Source organism: Melopsittacus undulatus, chromosome 10 (assembly GCF_012275295.1).
Source record: "Melopsittacus undulatus isolate bMelUnd1 chromosome 10, bMelUnd1.mat.Z, whole genome shotgun sequence".
NCBI lineage: Eukaryota > Metazoa > Chordata > Aves > Psittaciformes > Psittaculidae > Melopsittacus > Melopsittacus undulatus.
Window position 1 is genome coordinate 8,367,875 of NC_047536.1, and position 22,040 is coordinate 8,389,914.

Here is a 22,040-nt window from a genome sequence, read left to right on the forward strand (position 1 = left end):
TCAAGTGCTGCTCCAACAACCGGGTGCAGTCACCCTGAGGACGTGGGGTACAAAGGCTGTGAGAGCTGTGGCCATGGTGTCTGTGCACTGACAGCAGGGTCTGGATGTGGGGTTGTGCTCTGCCAGTGGGGTGAGCCACAGGCAGGGGCACAGCAGGGGATAGTCCCCCCTGCCTGGGCAAGTGGCAGCACTAACCAGCTTTGTTCTCTTACCCAGGCGTGCCCTGTGGGCTAAATCTTTAACTAGATCAAGGGTTTAACTTTATCAATGGCTGGGAAAAGGTGGCACCATTTCCTTGGGGCAAAGTATCTTGATCCTGCAGAGATCCCAAAGGAGGTTTCTTTACCTGGGCCCTATTCAGCAGCTCACTGGCACTCGGGTCCAGCCATTCAGCACAGGGACCTGCAGGATGCTCTGGGGCAGGGAGCACCCCGTGCACAGATTGGGCTCCCAGCCGGCCCCATCTCCCCTCCAAACCAGACACAGACCCAGGCACTCCGGCACCATGCCAGCATTGTGAAGCTGGCGCTTCCCCTTGTACCGGGGCAGGGATTGCCCTTGCAGAGGCAGCACAGGAGGAAAGGCACTGCCAGAGCACAGACTGCCGTGTCCCCTCGAGGGGAGCCTCCCCACTGGCACCACAGTCCCCGTCCCCCCCCAGCTTCCTAGCCCTGGAAAGCCTTCCACAGCCCCGAGCAGGATGATGGATGGTTGTTATTAAGGCTGTGTAACAATTCCTGTGCACATCCAGGTGGCTCAGCAGCAATTAGTCACCAACCAGCCGGGGGGGGCTGCGCTGTCCCTGCCGAGGTGGGAGCCCTTCCCCATCCAGGTGGGGTCTGAGGTGCAGCTCAGGGAGCCCTGTCTCCTTGCGGGCTGTATCTGATGGGCACATTCCCCACCAGCCCTTCCTGTGAAGGGCAGGGCTCTGGCAGCAGCCAGAGGGCAGGGTTCAGACCTGAGCTGATCCCTGCACCCCAGGGCATCTGATTCAGGGGAAGGAAGAGGGTTTGCAGCCCCCAGCCTCATGGCAGAGATCTATCCCTGTCAAGGATGATGCACTCAGTGGGGTGGGTGCAGTGGAGGGGCTGAAGAGGAGGAGGGGAGGGATGCTCATCCCTGTGCCAGGCACAGCTCTAGCCAGGGGCTCATCTGGCAGCACCACGACAGCAGGGACATTGGCACCAGCCGGCTGCCGGATGGGAAGGGGGTTGGAATGACGGTCCATCTCAGCAAAGGTAGCAGAGCATGAAAGCAATTTCACACTTTATTAGACAATTCAGGTGCCGGCTGCACAAGCCTGGAGCGAGCACTGCTGCTCACACTGCTGCGTCTGCTCTGCAGCCCCAGGGCTGCTCTCAGTGGGGCTCAGCCCTGCTTCAGGCCATGCAGCACCACGCTGATCACGGCTGGCAGCACAGTGAGCAGGGCAGGCTGCCGAGGGCTGCTCCTCATGGGCCATGCTGTTCACACGCACGGTCGGGTTCTTGCGAACAGTGGTGTTGAACTGGAGCACCGTGCCTGCAAGCACAGGTCTGTTCGGCTGGCAGAGCCCTTCAGCTCCTGCTGGGGTCCCCGATCCCCTCCTTCCCTGCGCTCTGCATCCCTGCTGCATCCCTATTCCCCTTCTGGCACCCTGCAGTGAGGGCATAGGGGATCTGGGTTTGCAGCTTCTCTTGCACATTCCTCTCAGCCCTGGGTGCCCCAGCAGAGCCAATGGGCACACTGACACCAGAGCACATCCATCCTCCCACAATCCACGTGTGTCTATCTGGAGATGTGCTCTGCAGCTCCACACCCTGCCCACGGCTGGTGCCGTGTCCCTGCAGACCAGCATGCCCAGCAGGGCAGGGGAGAGCCGGGTGTGAGCTGCCACCTTCCTGCTCTCCGCACGCAGCCAGGCTGGCACCCTGCACCGCAGGGACACGGCCGTGCTCTATCACACCCGCAGGTGGATGCTATCCAAGTGCCTGATGTCCAGGATATGAATCACCGGGACAGGAGTGCAGGAGCCGCTCCTGGACAACCCGAGCTGCTGGCACACTGCTCCTGGAGCCAGGCTGTGCCATCGCCAGGCCATGGGCAGGTCGATGGGCAGGGTGCAGGCAGCAGCACCTGGCTCTGCTCCCACCCTACAGACCAGCCCCAGCCATGCCATGCCCTCAGCATGGGATGCATTCCCACCCCCCGCACGGCTCCGCTCCCATGCCAAGCCACGGTACAGCGGCACCTGACACCTCACCTTGACCTGACCTGCTGGCAAGGAGCCATCCCTGCCCGGCTGTCCCCCCGTGCCCCCGGCCACAGGCATGTTCCACCAGGCCAGCCAGAGCATTCCTCCAGGGAGAGCCTGTCCTCACCAGCTATTTAAAGGCACACTCGTGCCCTTTATCCCCCTCGTGTTTAGGCTGGAAGAGCCCCATACCCTCTGGTAAGAAGGCACTTCCAGGCGTGGGGCAGCAGTGGGTGCAACAGGATTGGGTGAAATCATGGGAGAAGTGAGGGATATCGACATTCCAAGTCCTGCAGCCAAGCACTAGGCCATGTCCTGAGGTTTTACCCCAGGAGAAGGACCCACGACCATCGAGGTCAGCAGCAGGACCAGTGGGTACAGCAGAGGCCAGCTCATCCCTTCAGGTCCAAAGACTAAAGGAGCCACATGAGCTCATTTCCCTCTTCCTAGTGGGGACCCCATGGTAGGCAGGACACCAGTGCCACCACTGCTGGGCTCATCACTGCACTACAGAGCCTCTTGGCACCTCGGCTGCACCCAGCTTGGAGCACAACCACGTTATCTAGCGCTGGGCAGCCGGCCGGAGCCTGACACAAGCAGCGTGTCCCAGTGTGCTGCCACCTCCTGCAGAGCCTGGTGTGTGGCTCCCATCCATCTCCTGGTGGATGTGCATGGGCTGTTCCCACCCTGCCCTTCATGCCTGTCAGCCCCTGCAAGCGCTGGCAGATGGACGTGTGTCAGGTAGAGCCTGTCCCAGGAGAGGAGTGGGGGTCTGAGACACCTCACTATAGCCTGTACCCCCCGTGCCTGCTGCAGGCAGGGCAAAGACCTCCTTCTGGCCACACTGGCAGCACTGATCATGTCTGCAGGGAGGGAAAAGGGAGCTGCTGTTCCAGAACACATGAAATCCAGAGCCCTGATGAGCGGGATAGAGAGCACACAACCGGTTTTATAAGTCACCTGTCATTCCTGCCTGCTCCCTGCCTGCTCCGTGCAGGCAGATCAGGGCTCAGGCAGCAGCAGTTTCTCAGATCTCCTTGTCCCATTGTCACCTTCCACCCTCTGAAGGGTCCCTGGTATCTGCAGCTGGGGAGCGGAACCTGCTCCAGCTGCTGCCTTCTGCACCGGTGCAGGGATGGTTGCACCTGCACTATGCAGGCAGGAAGGTGACCTGGGGGGAAATCTGACCTGATGTGGGTTGATCAGGAACAGAAAAGCCTGCAGGACCCATCAACAGCAAGCTGGAGGTGCAACCCTCAGAAACACAGCCCCTGCGCAGCCACCTGCATCCCCACAGCCTGTCTTCCTGTCCCGAGGAGCCCATCCAGGCTGGGAGCATCCCAGGCAATGTCCCTGCTCCAGCACTGCTGCCCCCTCCCACATTTACCATGGGTGAACATTTGCTGGGGGCTTTGCTGCCAGCTGGGCAGAGGCACCAAACTGGCAGCAGATAAAGCCCCAGGACACAGCAGGAGGGTGAGCCCCACAGGCAGCTCTGCCCAAAGCAGGCACCTGGACCCACATGTGGGGTGCACAACAAGAGCAGAGCAGCACCAGGGGCCTGTCCCTACCTGCCTGGCACCCACCCTACCCCTCCCCACACAGTGCAAGCTCAGGCAAGGACATGGAGCTCCAGCAGCCCCAGCACAGCCACCCTGCTGATGGACAGGGCCCGTGGGCAGCAGGCATGCTGCTTCCTTGTGGGAAGGTCTCAGGAGCCGGCGTGCCAGCACTCGCCAGCCGGGCCATGGCACCTGTGATGCAGGAATCCATAGGAGCCCAAGGGCAGCAGGACAATGCCAGGCTGCTGCACCAGCTGTGCCTCCTTGCCCCAGTGCCCGGGGGCAGTGAGAGGTGGGCAGTACGGCACCCTGACTGCACAGTTGCAACAAGGAGCTCCCGAATTTCCCTCTGACACCGTGTCAGCACTACCGTAGACATAGCTCACTGCCCTGAGCCCCATCAGCATCGTGTAACAGCACAGCATCAGCGAGAGCCATAGGGAAACAGAGGCACAGAGCTGTGACGCCTAAGGCAGTGTGGGAGGCGGTGCTGCCTGCATCCCCACACCGAGCCTTAGCTCAGGAACTGACACAAGCTGGTTCTCCCAGAAGCCTCTCGCAGTGCCCATGCTGCTCCACACGGCCCGTGTCACTCCGCTGGTGCGCACAGCCCCAGAGCCGCAGGAGCGCAGCGCACAAACCCCTCCGCTGGCCCCGGGGGTGAGCGGTGCTGCCACCTGGCGGCCGTGCGGGCACACAACCGGTCCCCAGCCGAGGCCCGAGCCCCGAACCCCGTGCGGCAGAGCCACGGTCTGAGATGTTGCAGTGTCAGCGCATCAGTCACCGAGCAGCATCTGGGGTGCACGGAGCGCTTCTCATCACCACTGCTCAAAGCGCCTCTCAAATCAGTCGGCAGCATCATAGAATGGTTTGGGCTGGAAAGAGCCTTAAGATCATCCAGTCCCAACCCCCTGCCACAGGCAGGGACACCTTCCACCAGAGCAGGTTGCTCCAAGCCCCATCCAGCCTGGCCTTGAACACTGTCAGGGCTGGGGCAGCCACAGCTTCTCTGGGCACCCTGTGCCAGTGCCTCAGCACCCTCACGGGGAATAACTTCCTTACAGCTAACCTCAGTCTCCCGTTTAAGTTTGAACCCATCACTCTTTGTCCTATCGCTACAGTTCAGATGAAGGGTCCTTCTCTGGCATCCTTGTAGCCCCCTTCAGATACTGGAAGGCTGCTATGAGCTCTCCATGCAGCCTTCTCTTCTCCAGGCTGAACAGCCCCAACTTTCTCAGCCTGTCTTCATACAGGAGGTGCTGCAGTCCCTGACATCCTCATGGCTCTCCTCTGGACTTGCTCCAGCAGCTCCATGTGTTTCTTACATTGGGGACATCACAACTGTACACAGTGCTCCAAGTGGGGCTGTGGTGGGAAACCAAGGCCATGAGTGATGCTTGGTGGCCAGGAGGGCTTGGGGGGACCCAGCCTGTCACCTTCCCACCACTGGCAGTGCAGCTGGGCACAGGCTGGCGTTGCTGTGCCCTTCATAGCAGGATGTGAAGGCTGTGCTGACAAAGGGACCACTGTGACACATTGGGGTGGGCACCCAGGCAGGAGCAGAGCTTGGTGAAGAGCAGGAGCTGTGTCTCTAGGGCTGCTCCACCTCAGTCTCTGCGCTCACACCAGCACTGCCACAGGAGCCCCTTTCCCAGAGCCTCAGTTGCTCCCCACTGGGCTGAAGGCCCCTCTGCAGCACTGCACCCTTTACAGCTCCATCCTGCCCTATCTGGGGACAAGGACAATGTTGTCTCTTCTTCCCAAGGGGCCTGTCACTGACACGGATTCCAGCAAACCCTTGGTAAACAGCAGCCACCTGCCCTCACTCCCTCGTGCTGCTTCCCTTTGTGCAAACACACTTGGGACACGGCCCCCTCACCCCTACACATCACAAAGTGCCTCCCAGCTGCCATCCCTCACACCTGTGTCCCCTGGGCCCTATTCTGCCAGCTCCTTCCCACCATCCTCCCAGCTCAGGGTCACCCCGCTCCAGCGCGTCCCTCGACGAGTCCTCAGGGGCCAGGCAGACTGCTCTCATCCAGTGAAGCCCATGCCCTTGGGTGCTCACACAGGCAAGCTCCAGCCCATGGGCTCCTGCACGGGGACGGTCACCAGGTAGCTGGAGGGCACGTAGCCCCTCTGGCCATTCACCTCCACCAGGCTCCACTCCTTGTTCCCCTTCTTGTCGTGCGGCTCCAGCACCACCACGGGCTGCCCTGCCTGGAGGGTCACCTCCTGTGGGCTCCTGGCTGCGAAGGAGAAGCCAGCAACCACCTGCAAAAGGCAGGGGAAGGAGGGAGGAAGCCCTTGCAGGACATGAAAGGGGGAAAGGACAGACACAGCAGGAGGCCAGTCCTGAGAGGGCAGCACAGCAGTGCCATGGGTGCAGGGACACTGGGGACCACACCAAGCACAGCCCCATCCATCCCCAGGTCCCAGCAAGGCAGACACCAGCCTCACAGGGCACACAGTGTCAGGCTGTGACCCTCCCCTGCTTGGCACATGGCTGCACATATATGACCATGTATGTACTGGAGAAGCAGGTTCACCTTCCCACCCACCGCCTTCACATACAGGGACTAGCACAGAGCTGGTGGGGTTGCTAGGGATGGTCCCCACTCTTACCTGGTGGGTTGGGGTGAAGGTGGGCACCTGTGGCCTGGGAGCTGCAGGTGATGCATACGAATGTCTCCTTTTCTCTGTGCCGCTCTCCAGAGTCAGCAGCTCCATCCCGGGCTGCTGGCTTTGTGTCGGGCAGTAGGGCTGGAGCTTTCCAGCAGGCACAAACCCTCGGGGACCTGCAGAATAAGCACACACACAGGTCATGGGGCCCTGCTGGGGATATCCAGCAGCAAAACCCCCCAGAAAGGGATTTCAAGATGTCTATGTGCATGGGCTTCTCGGTTCTCTTTTCCCAGCCACAACACTTCATAACAGGAGTGCTCTCTTAGGGAATGTATGGGGAAACCTGAACTTCACTGCTAACGGCTATGGGCGTAAATGGCAAAGCAAAGGTGGCTTTGGGCTGAGCAAGCCCTGGAGGGGAAGACCCAGGGGGAAATGGCCACTGTTTCATTCAAGATGAAGGGATGATTCGGGTTTGGTTTCTGACCCTGGTGCCGAAGGGGGAGAGGATCCCCACAGTGCTCACAGTACCTCCAGCATCCACCAGCCATCTGTTTGTGTTCCCCTTGGTGTCCACACTCTGCAGCAGAGCCACAACCTGCCCTCTTTGCAAGGTCAGGTCCAAGTCTCTACTGCCACTGATGTTGCTTGTCACTTGGTAGAGCTTGTCTGGGCCATGCTTGCTCACAAGGGAAAGGACCTTCCGCTCCTCAGCAGGGTTCAGAGGCTGGTGGGGAGCAAGAGACACAGGAGCACCCAATGAGACAGAGGCCTGTACACGTGCTCTGCTTTCTGCAGGATCACAGGTTGAGAGGTTAGAGGGGAAACTCCTTCATGCTTCAGGGTTTGGAGATGAGTGTCCAAAACCAGATGAGTTGAGACAGTGGTTGTGGAGCCCCCCCCATGCCACTTCATGAGCCAGATGTTATGCACTGGGAAGCCATAGCCCTTCCTCTTTATCCATGTGGCCTGAGCCATCCCCTCCCCAGCCCCTACCTGCACCACAGGGCTCGGTGTGACCGTGTCAAACGCCTGTTGGAAAGCATGAAGCTGAGCACCAGACTGCTGCAGGGCGTCCTCCACCATCTTCCAGAAACTGGGCAGGGGCATGCGGCCATGGGGCATCTGTGGAGACAGACTGAGATCAGAGAGGGCCCCAGCAGGGCAGGAGCTGCTGGAACTGCTGGTAGGGTCAAAAGAAATGGAGCAAGAGAAGGGGCAAGAAAGTAAGAGAACAGACCTGGCCACTAAAGATGCACCTTGCATCTAGGATCAAAGCTGCTCCTCTCTAACTTTGAGCCATCTTCCCTGGGCAGGACCATCATACATGGGGCTCCTGCAGTGACCCCAGCTCACCAGAGCAGTCCTCGAGTCCTGCTGCCCTGCCCTGAGGCCACAGCCCTTCCCTCTTTGTAAATGGAGATGGGTAGATGTAGCTCCAGGGTAGATGTCTGCAGTGTGAACATCCCAGACTGAACAAGAGAAGCCCAACCTCACAACCAGGTGTACATGAAAGCTGCCTCCATGCGGCTGCATCTTGTTCTTGTCTTGATCATGGGTTAGGCCAGGGCCATGCTCTACCCCAGGGCTGTGGACTAGACTGACCCACTGCAATTGCAAACGTCAGTCTCAGAGAGTGCTGTGCGGTGGGGAGTCCTGGGAAACATCTCCCTATGGATGGGGTGAAGGGATGCTCAGTCTTCAGTCTAGGAGCTGTCTCTCTCCTCCTTGCCTTCCCAGCACAGAGCTCTCAGGAGCTCAGAATTAACACTGCTCTCTCAGGCAGCACACCAATAAACTGACAGTGGTGTCCTCTAAGAGAAAGCAGGACAGTTCCTGGCAGTGAGGAAGAGAAAATTTGGCTTCCCCCAACCAAAGGAGAGGAGAGATCCTTACAAATGCTAGGTGAGGAGCTGTGTGTCTGCATGCATGGGCTTGGGCTACAGCAAATCAGTGCCCTGAAGTCTGAGTGATGTCCCAAGCCTGAAGCAATGGGTCTGGCTCAGCACGTGTGCCAGTTTGGGCACACGCACCGAGGGGTCACTCTCACCTGCTCCAGCTCCTTTTCTGCCTGGTGCAGGACCTCGGCAGCCAAGTCCCCCTGCAGGGCACTGAGGGAGCGCAGGATCTGCCCCACGAGCTGCAGGGCAGCCTGGTTGAACGTTGGCAGCTCAGCCACGAGCAGTGCGTTGATGGCGAGGTAGGTGTTCATGGCAGCCTCCTCCTCGTACGTCACACTGCCCATCTCGCTCCTCCGCTCCTGGATCTCCTCATAGTCCAGCAGCTTGTCCAGGCGCTTCTTCACCAGCTGCTGCGGCCCCACCAGCATGTCTGAGAGGCTGCCCAGGGGCTGGCACACCAGCTTGTCCAGACGCTGCTTCTGTGGGGTGAGAGAACACACGTGTCCATGGCAGCCCTGAGACAGGATGGGCTGCGTGCATGGGGCTTGCTCTTACAGAGAGGAAAAGACCTGGGGACCTGTTGAAGGGCTTGTATGGGGAGGGGAGCATCTGGGGCATCCTCCCTCAAGGCACATAGGATTCCAACTAAACCAAACCCTAGTAGAGAGTAATTACACATGCCATGATTCCAAACTCGTGTGGTTACCCCACACAGCTACACTCTATCCTGGTGCTCCATGGGGATGCTGGCATCCAGATGTGGGGCCCAGGCTGTCCTGCTACACTCCTCGATGCTTGGAAAACTTCCCCAAAGGTATTCAGGGGAACAGCCACCACCCAACAGGGAGCCCTGGATAACCAAGCAAGGATAGTAGGAAGAGACAGATGGAGGATCTTGGGCCCTCAAACATAAGCATGGTGCCCACAAAGCATGGATAGGTTGGATTTGGGAGCAGAAGCCCTGTGTGAGCCAAATAAACTACACCCCTGGGCTTCCCACTACCCTGTCCTCCACTGCAGCCTTACCTGTATGGCTGGTAATCACCGCATCAACATCTTAGGGTCCTGAAGGCACAAACAGCCTTTAATAGCCCAAACCAGCCTCACCTGGGGCCTCCACCCTGCTCACAACCCATTTAAAGGCCTCCTGCTTCTCCTTGTTACTGTTCTGAATGAGGTTTGTGTCTTAGCTAAGCCTTAGATCTCTACTGTAGGTAGCTTAGCTCTTGGATGAACCCATTAGCTGGACATTACAGCTTGTCTCCAGCCCTGGATGGGCTTTAGAGTTGTGTTCTAGACATGTCTCTGACTCTGCCTCCTTTTTCCTGGATGGATGCTGGACCTGGTTCTTTACTTCATGTGTCTGAGGTTGCTGCTGACCCTGTTACCTGGCTCTGCCTGCAGTATTCAGCCCCCAGGGGAGTGTGCCTGTTGGTGAGGACACTGCTTGCTCTGGGATCCCCCTCAGCTCTTGGCTGCCCTGCCTACCCTGGCAGGGGACATGAGAGCAGTGCCTGGCAGAAGGAGCACTCACAAACTCTGGCAGAGCAGTGCAATGGAGGTGTTGTGCAAAGTGGCGGTACTGCTGCGGAGGTCCCTCGGTGAGCTCCAGGTCGTGCTGGTGTGGGGTGGGCAACAGGAACGCCTGAAAGGGAGAAAGCCATTAGAGCTGACCTGCCGAGTCTGCCACCACTGACTAACCTGTCTGTACCCTGGCCCTGTGTTCCCAAAGACATGCCAATGTCCCTGTCTGGGTGCTCTACAGCTCAGTGGGATGGATGCTCTGCGCTACTCCTGTTTGCAAGAGAGGGAATTTGCTTGGGCGTTAACAAACATCTCTGCTCAAGCAGGGGTCATACATTGCTAAGTATCTGCTCAAGTACTCCCACCCCAATAAGGTGGCCAAGGCTGCCCTGTGGCCCCAGGCAGCCTGCCCCAGATTGGTGTTGCCTGGTGCTTTGGTGTTTGGGTTTGGTGCTCCAGCAGCTCTGGAGCTTCTTGCATTTGTGAGCAAAACCTCCTGCCTCTGCAAGGAGAGTGAGACTGGTGGGAAAGGAAACAGGCCAGGGATGGTCTGGGAGGAGACCTCAGTTTGAGAGGCTTTGCTCTAATGTTAACCCTGGGCAGCAGCCTCCTTCCTGCCTCTCCTGCTACTGAAGCAGGTGGTTTCAGAGGGGAAGTCTGTCATCAGGCCTGATCTGGGGACATTTCTGCCTTATGCCTGTTATTAACACAGCAATTCCCCAGCTGAACAACACTTGGCCTTTTCAGCTATTTAACACCTTGGAATAATGATCATTTTAAGGACAGGTTATACTCAAATGACACCCAGGTCAGACTGCATTGACGAAGCCTCATTTTGTTTTAAGCTCCCCTGGACCTAAGCAATCCTTGGATGTTGTGCAAGTCACCAGCACAACAGTGCCCTTCAGCTGAGAGATGCAAGTCGTTAAACATCCCCAACTTCCACAGGGCTTGAAAGTATTCTGTGACCCCCAGGAAACAGGTCCTGAGGACTGAAAGGGGCCAAGCCCCTGCAAATGGTCAAGGGTTTACCTCTAAATGACCCAGGTAGGATGCCACATTCTCCTTCAGTGTGGTCACGATGGACACCACACACTGGAACTTCTCTTCCAGGTCATCATACTCCTTGTCCTGAGTCTGCAAAGCAAGGGACAGCTTAGTACCAGCCTGGGCAGGCCAGGCGATGCCTTGACAGAGAGGTTGCCCCTCACTGAATACCAACACAAACAGCCTATTGCCTGAAGCTCACAGTGCTGGGGACAAGCAGGGGAGACCCCAAGAGGGTCCAGGAATGTGAAAAGGGCTGAGCTCTAGTGTGCTCAGGATGCAGCTAGAAACAAAGCTTCTGCTGTGGTGCTGCTGGAGAACACTGGGGTGTCTTTCCTTTTGCCGGGGTGCCCAAAGATCCCTTTGGAGGGCAAAGTCCTCCCCTGCAATGCCTTGAAGCGGGGGGGGGGGGGGGGTGTGCACCTGCATCCCTCCTGCCCTTGCTTGGGGATGAGGCCCTGCTCCGAATGGGACTGTAGCTCCCATGACAGCACCGGCCACTGGGTGTCAGCATCGGCCACCCCACCCGGCTCCGCTCTCCAGTCCTGCCCGAGCGGCACCTTGGCAAGCCCCGGAGGCAGCCCGAGGGGGGCAGCAGGTCCGTGGGTGCGGGCTGCTCACCTTGGCCACGATGCCGGCCTCGTGCATGAAGAGCCGGCTCAGCCGAGAGGTCTTCTTGGCGATGGAGTGCGTGTTGAGGCGTGCGAAGCGGTCCCGCAGCGTCAGGTGCTCGGCCTTGGTGTATTTGGTTGCTGCCTCGGGTCGGGGCACACGAGGTGAGAGGAGGAAAGATCAGAAGGGGAAAGTTCAGGGCAGCATCCTCAGCAGCCTGAGCGGGCAGTGAGGCCCTGAGCTGACAGGTTGTGATCGACGGCATAAGCACAACCCACATCAAAAAAGGGAAGCCCCGGGGGAAGTACAAGGAAAACCAAAGAGTAGAATAAGCTCCTGTTTGTGGGGAGCCTGATTTGTTCTATCCCAAGGGCACAACTGTTCCTTCCCATTCCCCATCTCCAGCAATGCAGACACGCTGGTTTTGTGCCCACCCCTCCCCACCACCCTGCTCCTGCAGCCTTTGGGTCTTGCCCAGCTTGGAATCCGCAGGACCAGAGCAGTGCTGGCTGCTGCCTGCACCATGCCAGGAGCTGCCTGCACTAGTCTGTGGCTCCACAGGCAGGATGGGAGGAGGGCAGGAGAGGTCTGAACTGATCAAGTGGGAATTAGTGCAACACCAAGGGGAGACAACTGGCACTGGGCTGGGGCTGCCCAGACTCTGTGGCCCCTGCCTGCACCGTGCCCCAACCACTCACCCACTTCCTTGCGCCGCTTGTACTCATTGATGTTGGTGTTCACCTGGGCCATGGCACAGACGGCTGCCTCCAGCGCCGAGTACACGCTGGTGTTGGGGGGGGTGTTCTCGAGGATCTTCCCCAGCAGCAGCGGGTATTTGGTGACCCTCTGCACTGGCATCACCAGGAAGAAGCTGAGGTCCGATGCACCCGTGTGAGGCCTGATGGAGAGGGGATCGCACAGGGCTGGCATTGAGGGCTGCCCCAGAGCTGTTCCCACAGCTTCTCTGCAAGCATTTCAGGGGGGAAGCAGCACCTCTCCAGCTGCAGGGGGGCTTTGCTGCCTTGGATCCATATGCAAGCTGTGCCCAGCAGCTGGGGGGGTTCTGGCTGTGAATCCTGCTCTCTGCCAGCCACTGGCAGGGGATGTCATCAGTGCCAGCCCCGCGCGGGGCTCTGCCTCCCTAAACAGAGCTGTGCTTGTCTAGCTGGGAGGCACAGGATGGGAGCTTGCTCCAGTGGCAATGGGGAGGGAGGGTGTGGGTAAAGCGCAGGCAGGCTGCAGGCAGGACAAGCCTTCTAACTGCATGCAAGGCATAGCTCATTTGAGAGTTGCATCGCTTGTGCTCTGAAACAGCAGCAGATCCCAGCAGCTCCTCTGCGGCCATTCCTGCTTCTCCTATCCTACTCTCTGATGATGTTTGTGATCCCTCTAATAGTTCAGGAGGGCTTTGGCAGGTCTCCCAGGGCCAGTCTGTCCCTCTCATCAAGCTGGGGGACATGTGTCCTATGTGGGCACAGCCTCTTGGATTGTGGAGCAGGCGGAAGGTCTGGGTGCCACCCCACCTCTTGGTTTGGGGTCCACCATAAAAGCCCACCAACCTGGCAAGTGGCCCCAAGAATGCAGGATCAGGCTGCCAGGGACTGCACCAGGCAGTGCCAAAAAGGCAATGGCCATGAAATTAGACTCGGCCTGGTGGCATGTGCCCATACAGCAGCTTGTCCAGACAGAAGGAGGACAAGGCCAGTAGGTAAAACAGGGAGAAGGAAGAAGTGGCCTCAGCAGAAGGTACCTACACTGTTACATTCAGAGTGTCCAGGATCTCCTCCTGCAGCCTGGGGTCCTTGCGGTAGCTCTCCACCAGCAGGAGGGCATGCTCATAGCTGGCACAGTAGATCTTGTATGTGGTCTCCATCTCCTCCTTGAACTCCTGGAACAGTGTGCCTGGGGATGGAGAGAGAGGTGGGAGAGGATGGTCCTTTCCTGTGGCCTCAGGGAAAGGCAGAGGTTTCTCCCCAGCATGCTAGGAAGGTGAAGCTGGCAGAGCAGTGCCAAACAGCACAGGTCAGCTCTCGTGCTGTATCACTTACTGATGCAGAACAGCTGCTCGTGCTCATTGGTGGCCGTGGTTGTGTCCTCAAGACCCTTCAGAAACCGTCTGGACATGTGCAGGATGTCATCAGTGTTAGAGAAGAGTCCTTCCAGGTCAAGGTCAGGCAGCTGAAGGGAACAAAGGTGCCCCCAGGTAAGCTAAATACATCAGGCAGAGGTGGACCATGTGTTCTGGAGGCACTCATGCCCTCCTGAGCACTTGTGTCCTTCCAGCTGCCCCATATGACACCCAAGGAGCTGGAGCGATGCTCTGTTTCAGAAGCACTGGGGACACTGAGACCTGCCTGTGCTCGTGAGTGGAGCAATAAGGTCTCTTCATGTTACAGATGCAGGGTCAAAGCCATAGGATGGCTGTACTGGGTCTGACCCAATGTCCACCCAACCCAAGACCTTAGCTGACTGGGGGAGACCAGGAAGGTAGAAGGTGAGCATGTGGCAACCTTCCTGCTGTGATTTGGACACGCTGCAGCTCTCAATAGGTTAATGCTGCAGTCCCCACCGCTGGGTAGGGGGATGCATCCTGCTTCACCTGCTTCTTCTGGAGGTGTGCTCGGATGTCCGACATGCAGAGCTGGAGGTTGTGGACATAGCTGGCCTCAGTGGTGATGAGCTCCTCCACAGCCAGCCGCTGGCTCAGCTCCATCCTGTCACAGGGCATCACCTCCTCATAGACACCCTCTTCAGCCTCGGCTGCATCCTCAGCATCAGGCTCTGCCCCAGGGTCACTCGACATCTTGGCAGGACACTGCAGGAGGCACAGGGGGTTAGGGAGAGGCCACACAAGGGCAGCCCCAGGACTGGTGCTCCAGTGCCCAACCCAGCTCAGTGCCCATGTTCCCTCCCCTGCGCTGGGGGCATCCCACAGCACATCCCCAGGGACACTGAAGCCATCCACATGTGCTTACAAGCAGGTCATGGATGACACTGCAAACCCACAAACCACAAAGTGCTGCAGGCCAGGAGCAGGCTAGCTGAGGAGGGCAAGGGACCTGCCACACACATGTGCCCAAGCTCCAGCAACCACGTGCAGGGCTAGAGTGCAGGCAAGGGGAGCCTCATTGCAGGCAGGGGCCTGGCAGCATTCACCCTGCACTGGGACTATGCAGGACTACTCCCCAAGGCACAGTGGTGTTTGCAACCTCTGCTCCCACTCCTTGCTCCCAGGGCAAGTTGTTCCCTCCCTGCCGTGATTGCCTGGGCCTGGCACCTTGCCTTGCCTTCAACAGTCCTATTCAAAGCACAATGAGTGTTTTTGCAGCGCTTGAACAAAAGACGTTTCTGTGGCAGAGATGGTTTAATAGTGATGGGGATGGGGGAAGAAGCTGCAGGCGCCTCTGCCGGGAGCACTCCCAATCCCCGGGGCACAGTGTCTGTGCCCTGCCCAGCACAGCCTGCTCCCTGCTCCTCTCTGCCTGCAGAGCATGAAAAATTGGAGCTGATTCATGCCATTTCCTTCTCAGGGAACATCCTCTGCTGTAACCGATACTGAGGAGGATGGAGCAGCTCCCAGAGCACCACAGATAGCGCTCGATCTCAGGCAGGAGGCCTTGAGAGGCAGGCATGGCGCAGCCCACACCGGTGCAGAGCACAGCTTGGCTGGATCCAGACCCCAGCCGGGGCAGGGAGGGATGGATGCTGCCAGGCCACCTGCCCCTGGAGGCTGTGGGGGAGTGCAGGGCCGAGGTGGCTTGGCAGGATAAAAGCGAGATGGCAGAGGCAGCAGCACAGGGAGGGTGGCTCTGCCTCTGCTGCCTGCCCAGCCAGTGCCAGCCCACAGCCAGACTGGACACAGCAGGTTCCTGCTTCAGAGGCTGCAGCCCCAGGCACCTGCAGTGGGATCAGAGGGGCTGGCAGGACATCCTGAGCCTGGAGAAGGGTCCAGCTATCAAGCGAGCACTGGGCAGGATGAATGCCCCCCCCGGCACATGCGCACTGCTGTGCTGGAGGAGAGCTGGGCTTGGCACAGCAAGCCAATGCCTGTGACGAGGTATGGGACCTCTGCCTGCCTTCCAGGGGCACGATTCCCTGCCGGCTGTCATCCCTGCCCTCTGCACATTTGGCTGCCACCCCTGCCTGTGGCATGGCATTGGGTGCTATGGAACATGGGGAGTGGGAGACGCTTTCCTGCATCATTTTAAGCGCTTCTGAGGTGTCCAGGCAGAAAGATACCCATCAAGAACTGCTGGACAAGCCCAGTGTCCTCTGCCTGGGGGTGACAGCAGAATCCTTGCTCAGAGGAAGGGCTGCAATGGAGGCAGGTGGAGATCCCCGCTGTGAGACACCCCTGAAGAGACGCCTGGCAGCATGATGCAGGCAGTGGTGCGTCACTGCTCCCTACACCAGCATTCCCCAGAGCACGCTGCTGCTTGGGGGGGTTGTCCCCACGCTGAGGAAACCTCTTTCCCTTCCCTTAAACCCACGGCCTGAAACATCAGAGGAACGGGAGAACAGGGCAAAACGAATAAGGAGCGTTTCTGCGCAGCGTTGGACCAGGCAGGGAGAGGAGGAGCAGGTTTCCGCCCAGCAGCTGCCTGCCTCTGACCTGTCACTGCTGCTCGCTGCCTCCGCGGACCCGCAGGGACGGGAGCCGGTGGCCCCGTTACGCTCATAGCGCCCGCAGCTCCGGCAGCCCCTGCCCCGCTCCCTCCGCACCCCGAAACCAGCGGCCCCGGCTCTTACCTGCGGAGGCGCCGGGGCTGGCTCCGGGGAGCCGGGCCCTGCCCCTGCCCCTGCCGCCGCCGCCGCCGCTGCCGCTGCCGCTGCCGCGTTAATGATCAACCCGCAGCGGGACCGGGGCAAGGCGGGACCCCCCCGCGCCCGCCGCCCCGCTCGGGCCCCGCCGGCGCGGTCAGATGAGCCGCGACGCGCTCGGTGCGCACGCCCGGCTGCGGGGGGGGGGGGCTGGCACCGGGCGCTCACCGCCTCCCGCAGCAGAACCGGCGGGACGGGAGCGGCACAAACACCGCCTGTCCCCAGGCGCAGTGCCCGCTCTGGGCTAACCCCCGGCACGGACCCTCCTTTCCGCACCTCCACCCCAAACCTTGGTGCTCCGCCAGTGCGGGGATGTCCTGTGCCGGCGGCAGCTCCGGCTGGAGAGCAGGGAATGATGCTCACTCCTGCCATAAATAAACAGGGGACAGTCCTCTGGGGCTGTTTTTGCTATGGCTGCAGTGGGCTGCTGCCTCAAGGGGAGCCCAGCTGGTGCGCTGGTTGCTCCCGCAGCTCATCCAGAAATTAACAGGATTTCCCCTGAGTTATCCCGTGGGGAATCCGGGATATGCCACATACCCCTCTGCCATCACTTCCCACCAGCTTAGCCATGGAAAAGGAGCAAACAGAAATGAAGCTGTATAACTGAGGAAGTGGTTGCACGGATTGGGCCATTGGGAGCTACTGGTTATGTGGTGTGAAGTTGTTTTCTCGCTGGTGAGGTGTTTGCATTGTTACAAACAACTGTTAGAAGAGAGAAGCTGATCTGCTGCCAGCTCCTGCCAACTGGAGCTCAGCCACAGCGTGACCACAGGGAGGGGATGGCGGCACATGGGGTTTTCAGGCTGACCCACAGTGTCCAAAAGCTGTCACAACAAAAAGGACTTATGAGTCAGTGACTCACACAGGTCACAGGTGGTGTCTGTGTCTGCAGACAAACATCCCTGTGCCTAAGAAGAGCTCTGGCACAGCACTTCCCTCTGGGTCCATTGCTGTGGGAGCGAGCCAGCCCCCCCACTAAGGTGCAGGGTTGATGTGGGCTGGGCAGGGCACATGGGGGCCTGCATGCATCTCCACTGGCTCTCTCCCAGTGCCGATGCCAGGAAGGCCAGCCTGCCCCATTGCCTTCTCTGCCTGCATCCCATCCTACCCACAGAGAGGCTGGGTGCAGCTCATGGGGCTGTGCCAAGGGGCCACAAGCTAAAAGCACCAAATCTCCCTCCCTCATTCCTGTGCTAGAGGGATGCTGCAAGACACAAGAGGGGATGTGAGTGGATAATCTGGCCAGCAACACAGCAGGAGGAGCCAGGGATGGGAAGAGGCAGAAGCACTAATGCCCAGGCAGGTCTCTGGGGAAAAAAGCCAATGCACAGCGATGTCCCCTGGCTGGGGTAAAGCCACCCCACGAGAATGGTTCCCAGGCTTGCCCAGACCATATGGGGCTTAGGGAGAGACGTGGCCATGGGAGAGACCCGCACACAGCTGGACAGCAGAGGCTTTACCTGGCCTTGGGGACACAGATGTTGTCCTTCCTCCCTTGCACGTGGGAGCAGGGATTCAGTCCTCGCTCAGGCACTTTGTGAAGCAATGAAATGCCTGGCCAAGCAGCCTTCGGGATGGCATCACATTGATGTAAGGACTTGCGCAGCTCTGTCCTTGGGCAGGCACTCGTGCTGTTGTGTCCAACAAAACCATCATCCCTCCAGGCACGTCACTGGTGCTTTGCTCATACCCGCATCTTGTGGCTGATCACACCAGGGCAGAACCCACACTCCAGTGGATGCTGATGGAGTCCTGGCAGGGCAGTGCTCCCCCTCCGATGATGTCCTCATGTCCTCACTCCACAAGGGCTGGCACAGCAGGCAGGATTCAGGCCACCCGCTCCGCCCTGGCTGGCTCACGTCACGGGTGTTGCCTTGGGCATATTTCCCATTCCAATCCTGTTTTTCAGTCTCTGGATAACCTGCCCCCAGTGAGCTGCTCCCAGCCTTGTGGGGAGCGGCTGACACCTCCTTGTGCCCACTGCAAGCTGTTTCCTTCCTTTCCATGCTGCTGCTCCCCTCCCGTCCAGCCCAGGGGCTGGGGTTGCTGTGGGTGGCTCAGGGATAGGAGCAGTGTCACAGCACTGTCACCACCCAGGGCTCCCCAGGGCAGCGTGAGACCAGGCTGGCTGCCCTGGCCTGGCTCTGCTGGCAGAGGGAAAGCAAACAGGCTCCGGCTGGTTGAGCTCAGCTGTTTGTGTCCCAGGGCGAGGTGTTGGGATCAGGTTAAGCCAAGCTGAAGGGTCCCAGCGGGGTGGGCTGTCCCCTGGCACTCGGCATCGGCACCAGTGTGTGTGCAGCCAGCGCTGCCAACACAGAACCTGGCAGACAGTGGGACCCTGCAGTGGGCAGCAGCAGGGAGGCAGGACTGCCTTCACCCACAGCAGGGCCAGGCTTGTGTAACCTCAAGTTTATACAGGGTGCTTCTTGCAGGGCAAGGGTGAGCATCCTCCACAGCACTGCCCAGCCACAGCAGGAGCACTCTGACAGCTCTTTTATGGCACTGTTTAAACAAAAACCAACCCAAGCTGCTGGTGGGACAAGGTCCCCCTGTGATACTCCTCATGTGAGGACCACAGGCCCAGTCCAGAGGCTGGAGAAGCACCTGCTTGATGGTGCTGGGCTCCAGCTCAAAGCATCGGCAAGAGGAAGACAGATTTGCAGGGCAGGAGGCTGATTGTTGCCCGAGCCAAGCTCAGGAATATGTGGCTGCCCAGTGTGTATGCAGCCATCTCAGCCCAGAAGGTGGTTATTGCCCCCCTATGTCTTACCCTGAACTGCTGGCTCCCGGAAAGCCTTTTGCTGCCATCAGAGCTTTCCTACTACTCAAAATGTTAAAGCTCAGCTTACAGGGATGAAAGCTAAAGCCATCAGGGGGCTCTCTGGGAACACAGCAGATAAGCTTTGAGTTAGACAGGGCTTGCTCAGAAAATAAACACAACTTTGAGCCATGCAAAGCACGGCTGTTCAGGCTGTGCCTAATAAGAGCAGGCGGGGGTTCCTCCCCGAGCAGCAGCTCTGCACAGGAAAGTTACATTTCCTCTGTTTAATCTTTTCCATTATTACTGTTCTTTGGATTTCTTTCCCGTCTCGAAAGGACTTTGTGACCCCATGCCGCTATCAGCCATTCACGGTGGAAATGAAAACACAGGGAGAATCACAGCAGCTCAAGAATGTGCTTGCAGGTGCGTCCTAATCACTGAACTTCCTCCCACACTGCAGGTCTAGGAAGTGGACTTTGCCTCCAACACCATTGCTTGTGTGTGCTGTGGGGCAATTTGAGCTAAGGTGACAGGGAAAGGGGGAACAACCCATGCGATGAAGATCATTCTGCTAGGCTGGGCATTGGCATGAGCAGCTCCTGAAAAACCACTTGGGTATCATTCCTTTCTCTTCCTTCTTCCCTCCCCAGCTAACCTAACCTGTGCTTCCATCCTCTGTGGGAGGCAAGGAGGGGTTTGTGTGCCTGCCTGGGATAATCCCATCCATGTTCTTGGCCTAGGGCCTGCTCCTGGGCAGGTAGAAACTGTGTTGGCTCCAGTGGTCTGGAAGGAGCTGCAGGCTCCAGCCTCATGGCCAGGGGACACTGCCTGCACCACGAGGCACAGCACAGGCTAAAAATAAGAAGATAGAATTTGATCCAAGCAGAATAAAGAGCCAGCTCTTTATTTCTAAGAGGGTTATTTATGGGCCTTAGTCAGACCTTCATGGAGAAGTCTTCAACCCCTCTCAGCTTCTCTGAGGCTACAGCAGCTCAAGCCTCCTGTATCAATATTTTAGTGCTTGAAGCTCCACGTCCACCAGCCTCTGTGGTCCTTCCCTCTCGCCACCAAGTCCTGCTGCCTTGCACTGCTTTTCCTACCCCAAGATCTCCATTTCTCTCGCAGGGCTGGTGGCTCTGGACCTTTTGCCCATGTGTCCCATGTCACTGACACCCCATCAAAGGGCATTGCCAGTGGCACCACTCCTTGCCCAAAGCATCCTACAGGGCAGGCACATCCCACCCTGCACCTTCAGTGAGGAGGGAACGAGACATGAGGAAGGCAAGAAGAGTTTGGCAGATTCTGGTGGTCTGTGCTGATTTGTCGTTTCCACTGATCAAACCTCATCTTCTCCCTGCCTGGCTTTGAGCAATTCCTGCTCCTGCCAACTCATCACACCCACCGCCGTGGTGCTGAGCTCCATGTGAGCACTGCCACCTCCTCCCAGTGCTCCCCACGCTCTCGCCCCGGGACACCCCATTGCCAGGCACCCACCCCAGGGTGCAGCTGTGCTGCTGTGAGAAACTAAGAGAAGATAAGCAGAGCTGCATCCCCTTGAGATTCGCTATGGGATCAGGTATCTCTGGAGTCCCACCAGCACCTGCTTCTCCAGGCAAATCCCTGCAGGAGTGGTTATTCTGGAGTCACTGCAGTAGCTGCAGTGCACAGGAATGTTTCGGGGGCTGACATCTCTTGCTCAAGAGAGAAATGAGGAGGAGGAGGGAGGCACGAGCAGCCCCATGAAGCTGCCAAGCCAGTCCGTGCGTAAGCTCTCCATCCTGTGTTCCACTGATGCAACTGGGAGTGCCTCTGCCATGATGGGGCTTGTGCCTCTGCCACAGGCAAGCCTGAAAGCTGCCCCCTTGAGAGGGATCATCATGGGCTTGTTTCAGTACTGAAGGCAGACACCCAGCCCAGGAATCTTAGCCCATGTGCTGTGTCATAGTAAGGATGCCTGAAGCAAAGTCCTTGCAGTAGGCCACCAGTTCTATGCACTGGAAGGAGGGCAGGGGGGGACAGCCCCTGAGCTTTGTGTAATGGGCTGGGCTGGAGAATCCCAAAAGGCTCTTCAGAGTGAAGCCTAATGCTGGGGTCACCCTTATGTTGTGGGCAGATAAACCAAGCAAGGAAAACCAGGCATCTCCCCTGGAGGCTGTGGAGGGCTGTGGGAGGCAGCTGCCTGGCATTAATGCAGCTCTGAATGCAGATCTCTGGCAGCATGGTGCTGTTGGGGCTGCCACATGCTAAGGCTGAGAAGACAGAGGGATGTGGCTGAGCAAACCCACAAAGGTTGAAAAGAGGCTGAGGTGGAGGGAGAGGTCCAGGCATCCCTGGAGCCCCAGCAGCAGCAGAGAGGCTGCAGGACCAGCTCATCATGTTGCCCACAGCCTCCTCTAGCCACCTCCTCACCACTTGTCAAGGAGGATGTTTAACTGGGGAGGAGTTTGCTGTGGAAAAACACATCATCAGCTAATACCGTGGAATGTAAAGTGATGGCCAGGAGTCCCAGGTGCTGGTGGCACTGTCTGCCACTCAGCATGGGCACCACAAGCCCCAGACCATAAAGCTCAGCACCCCCTGTACCTGCCGGGTTATCCCGGCTCCAGCAACATGGGGCTTCCTGCCAAAGCATGCTCTGCTCATCAGTCACTTCTGCCGCAAGCAGAGCTCCCCTGTTGTCAGCAGCCATTGCTTCATCTCCTTCCCTCCAGCCTCAGGATGGCTGCAGTGTCAGAGGGACGTCTCCATCACTAATGTGCGTAAATGAGATGCCACCTCCAGCTCTTCCACCCGCCTTGACTCACCAGTGTACACCCCAGCTGCAGGTCTCCTCCCCAGGCCTCCATGGTGGAGAGCCTCCAGCCTTGGCACCTTCCACTTAGGGACCTCTCTGCCAAGCCTTGGGTGCTGCTCTTGAGCAAGAGCGATCACAGGGTGATCCAGCAAGGATGTGG

General features: G+C 58.6%; 1 protein-coding gene across 3 annotated transcripts; it reads right to left on the reverse strand.

Moving 5' to 3' along the window:
- Positions 1-1,249: 1,249 nt before the first annotated feature.
- Positions 1,250-18,249, reverse strand: ARHGEF37 (Rho guanine nucleotide exchange factor 37). Of its 3 annotated transcripts, none has more exons than XM_034066706.1 (13): positions 17,786-18,249; positions 14,104-14,319; positions 13,553-13,682; positions 13,259-13,406; positions 12,203-12,402; positions 11,514-11,644; positions 10,878-10,982; positions 9,856-9,966; positions 8,471-8,800; positions 7,417-7,545; positions 6,952-7,147; positions 6,421-6,593; positions 5,860-6,069 (listed from the first exon to the last, which is right to left on the reverse strand). In XM_034066706.1, the coding sequence occupies exons 2-13, from the start codon at positions 14,305-14,307 to the stop codon at positions 5,860-5,862; spliced, it is 2,067 nt and encodes a 688-aa protein (XP_033922597.1). In that variant the 5' UTR covers positions 14,308-14,319; positions 17,786-18,249. The 3 variants fall into 3 exon arrangements, with proteins under 3 accessions (XP_030901249.2, XP_033922597.1, XP_033922598.1); XM_034066707.1 differs by lacking the exon at positions 17,786-18,249 and adding an exon at positions 16,254-16,314; XM_031045389.2 differs by lacking the exon at positions 17,786-18,249 and having other exon boundaries at positions 1,250-6,069; positions 14,104-14,307.
- Between the last annotated feature and the right edge of the window lie 3,791 nt (positions 18,250-22,040).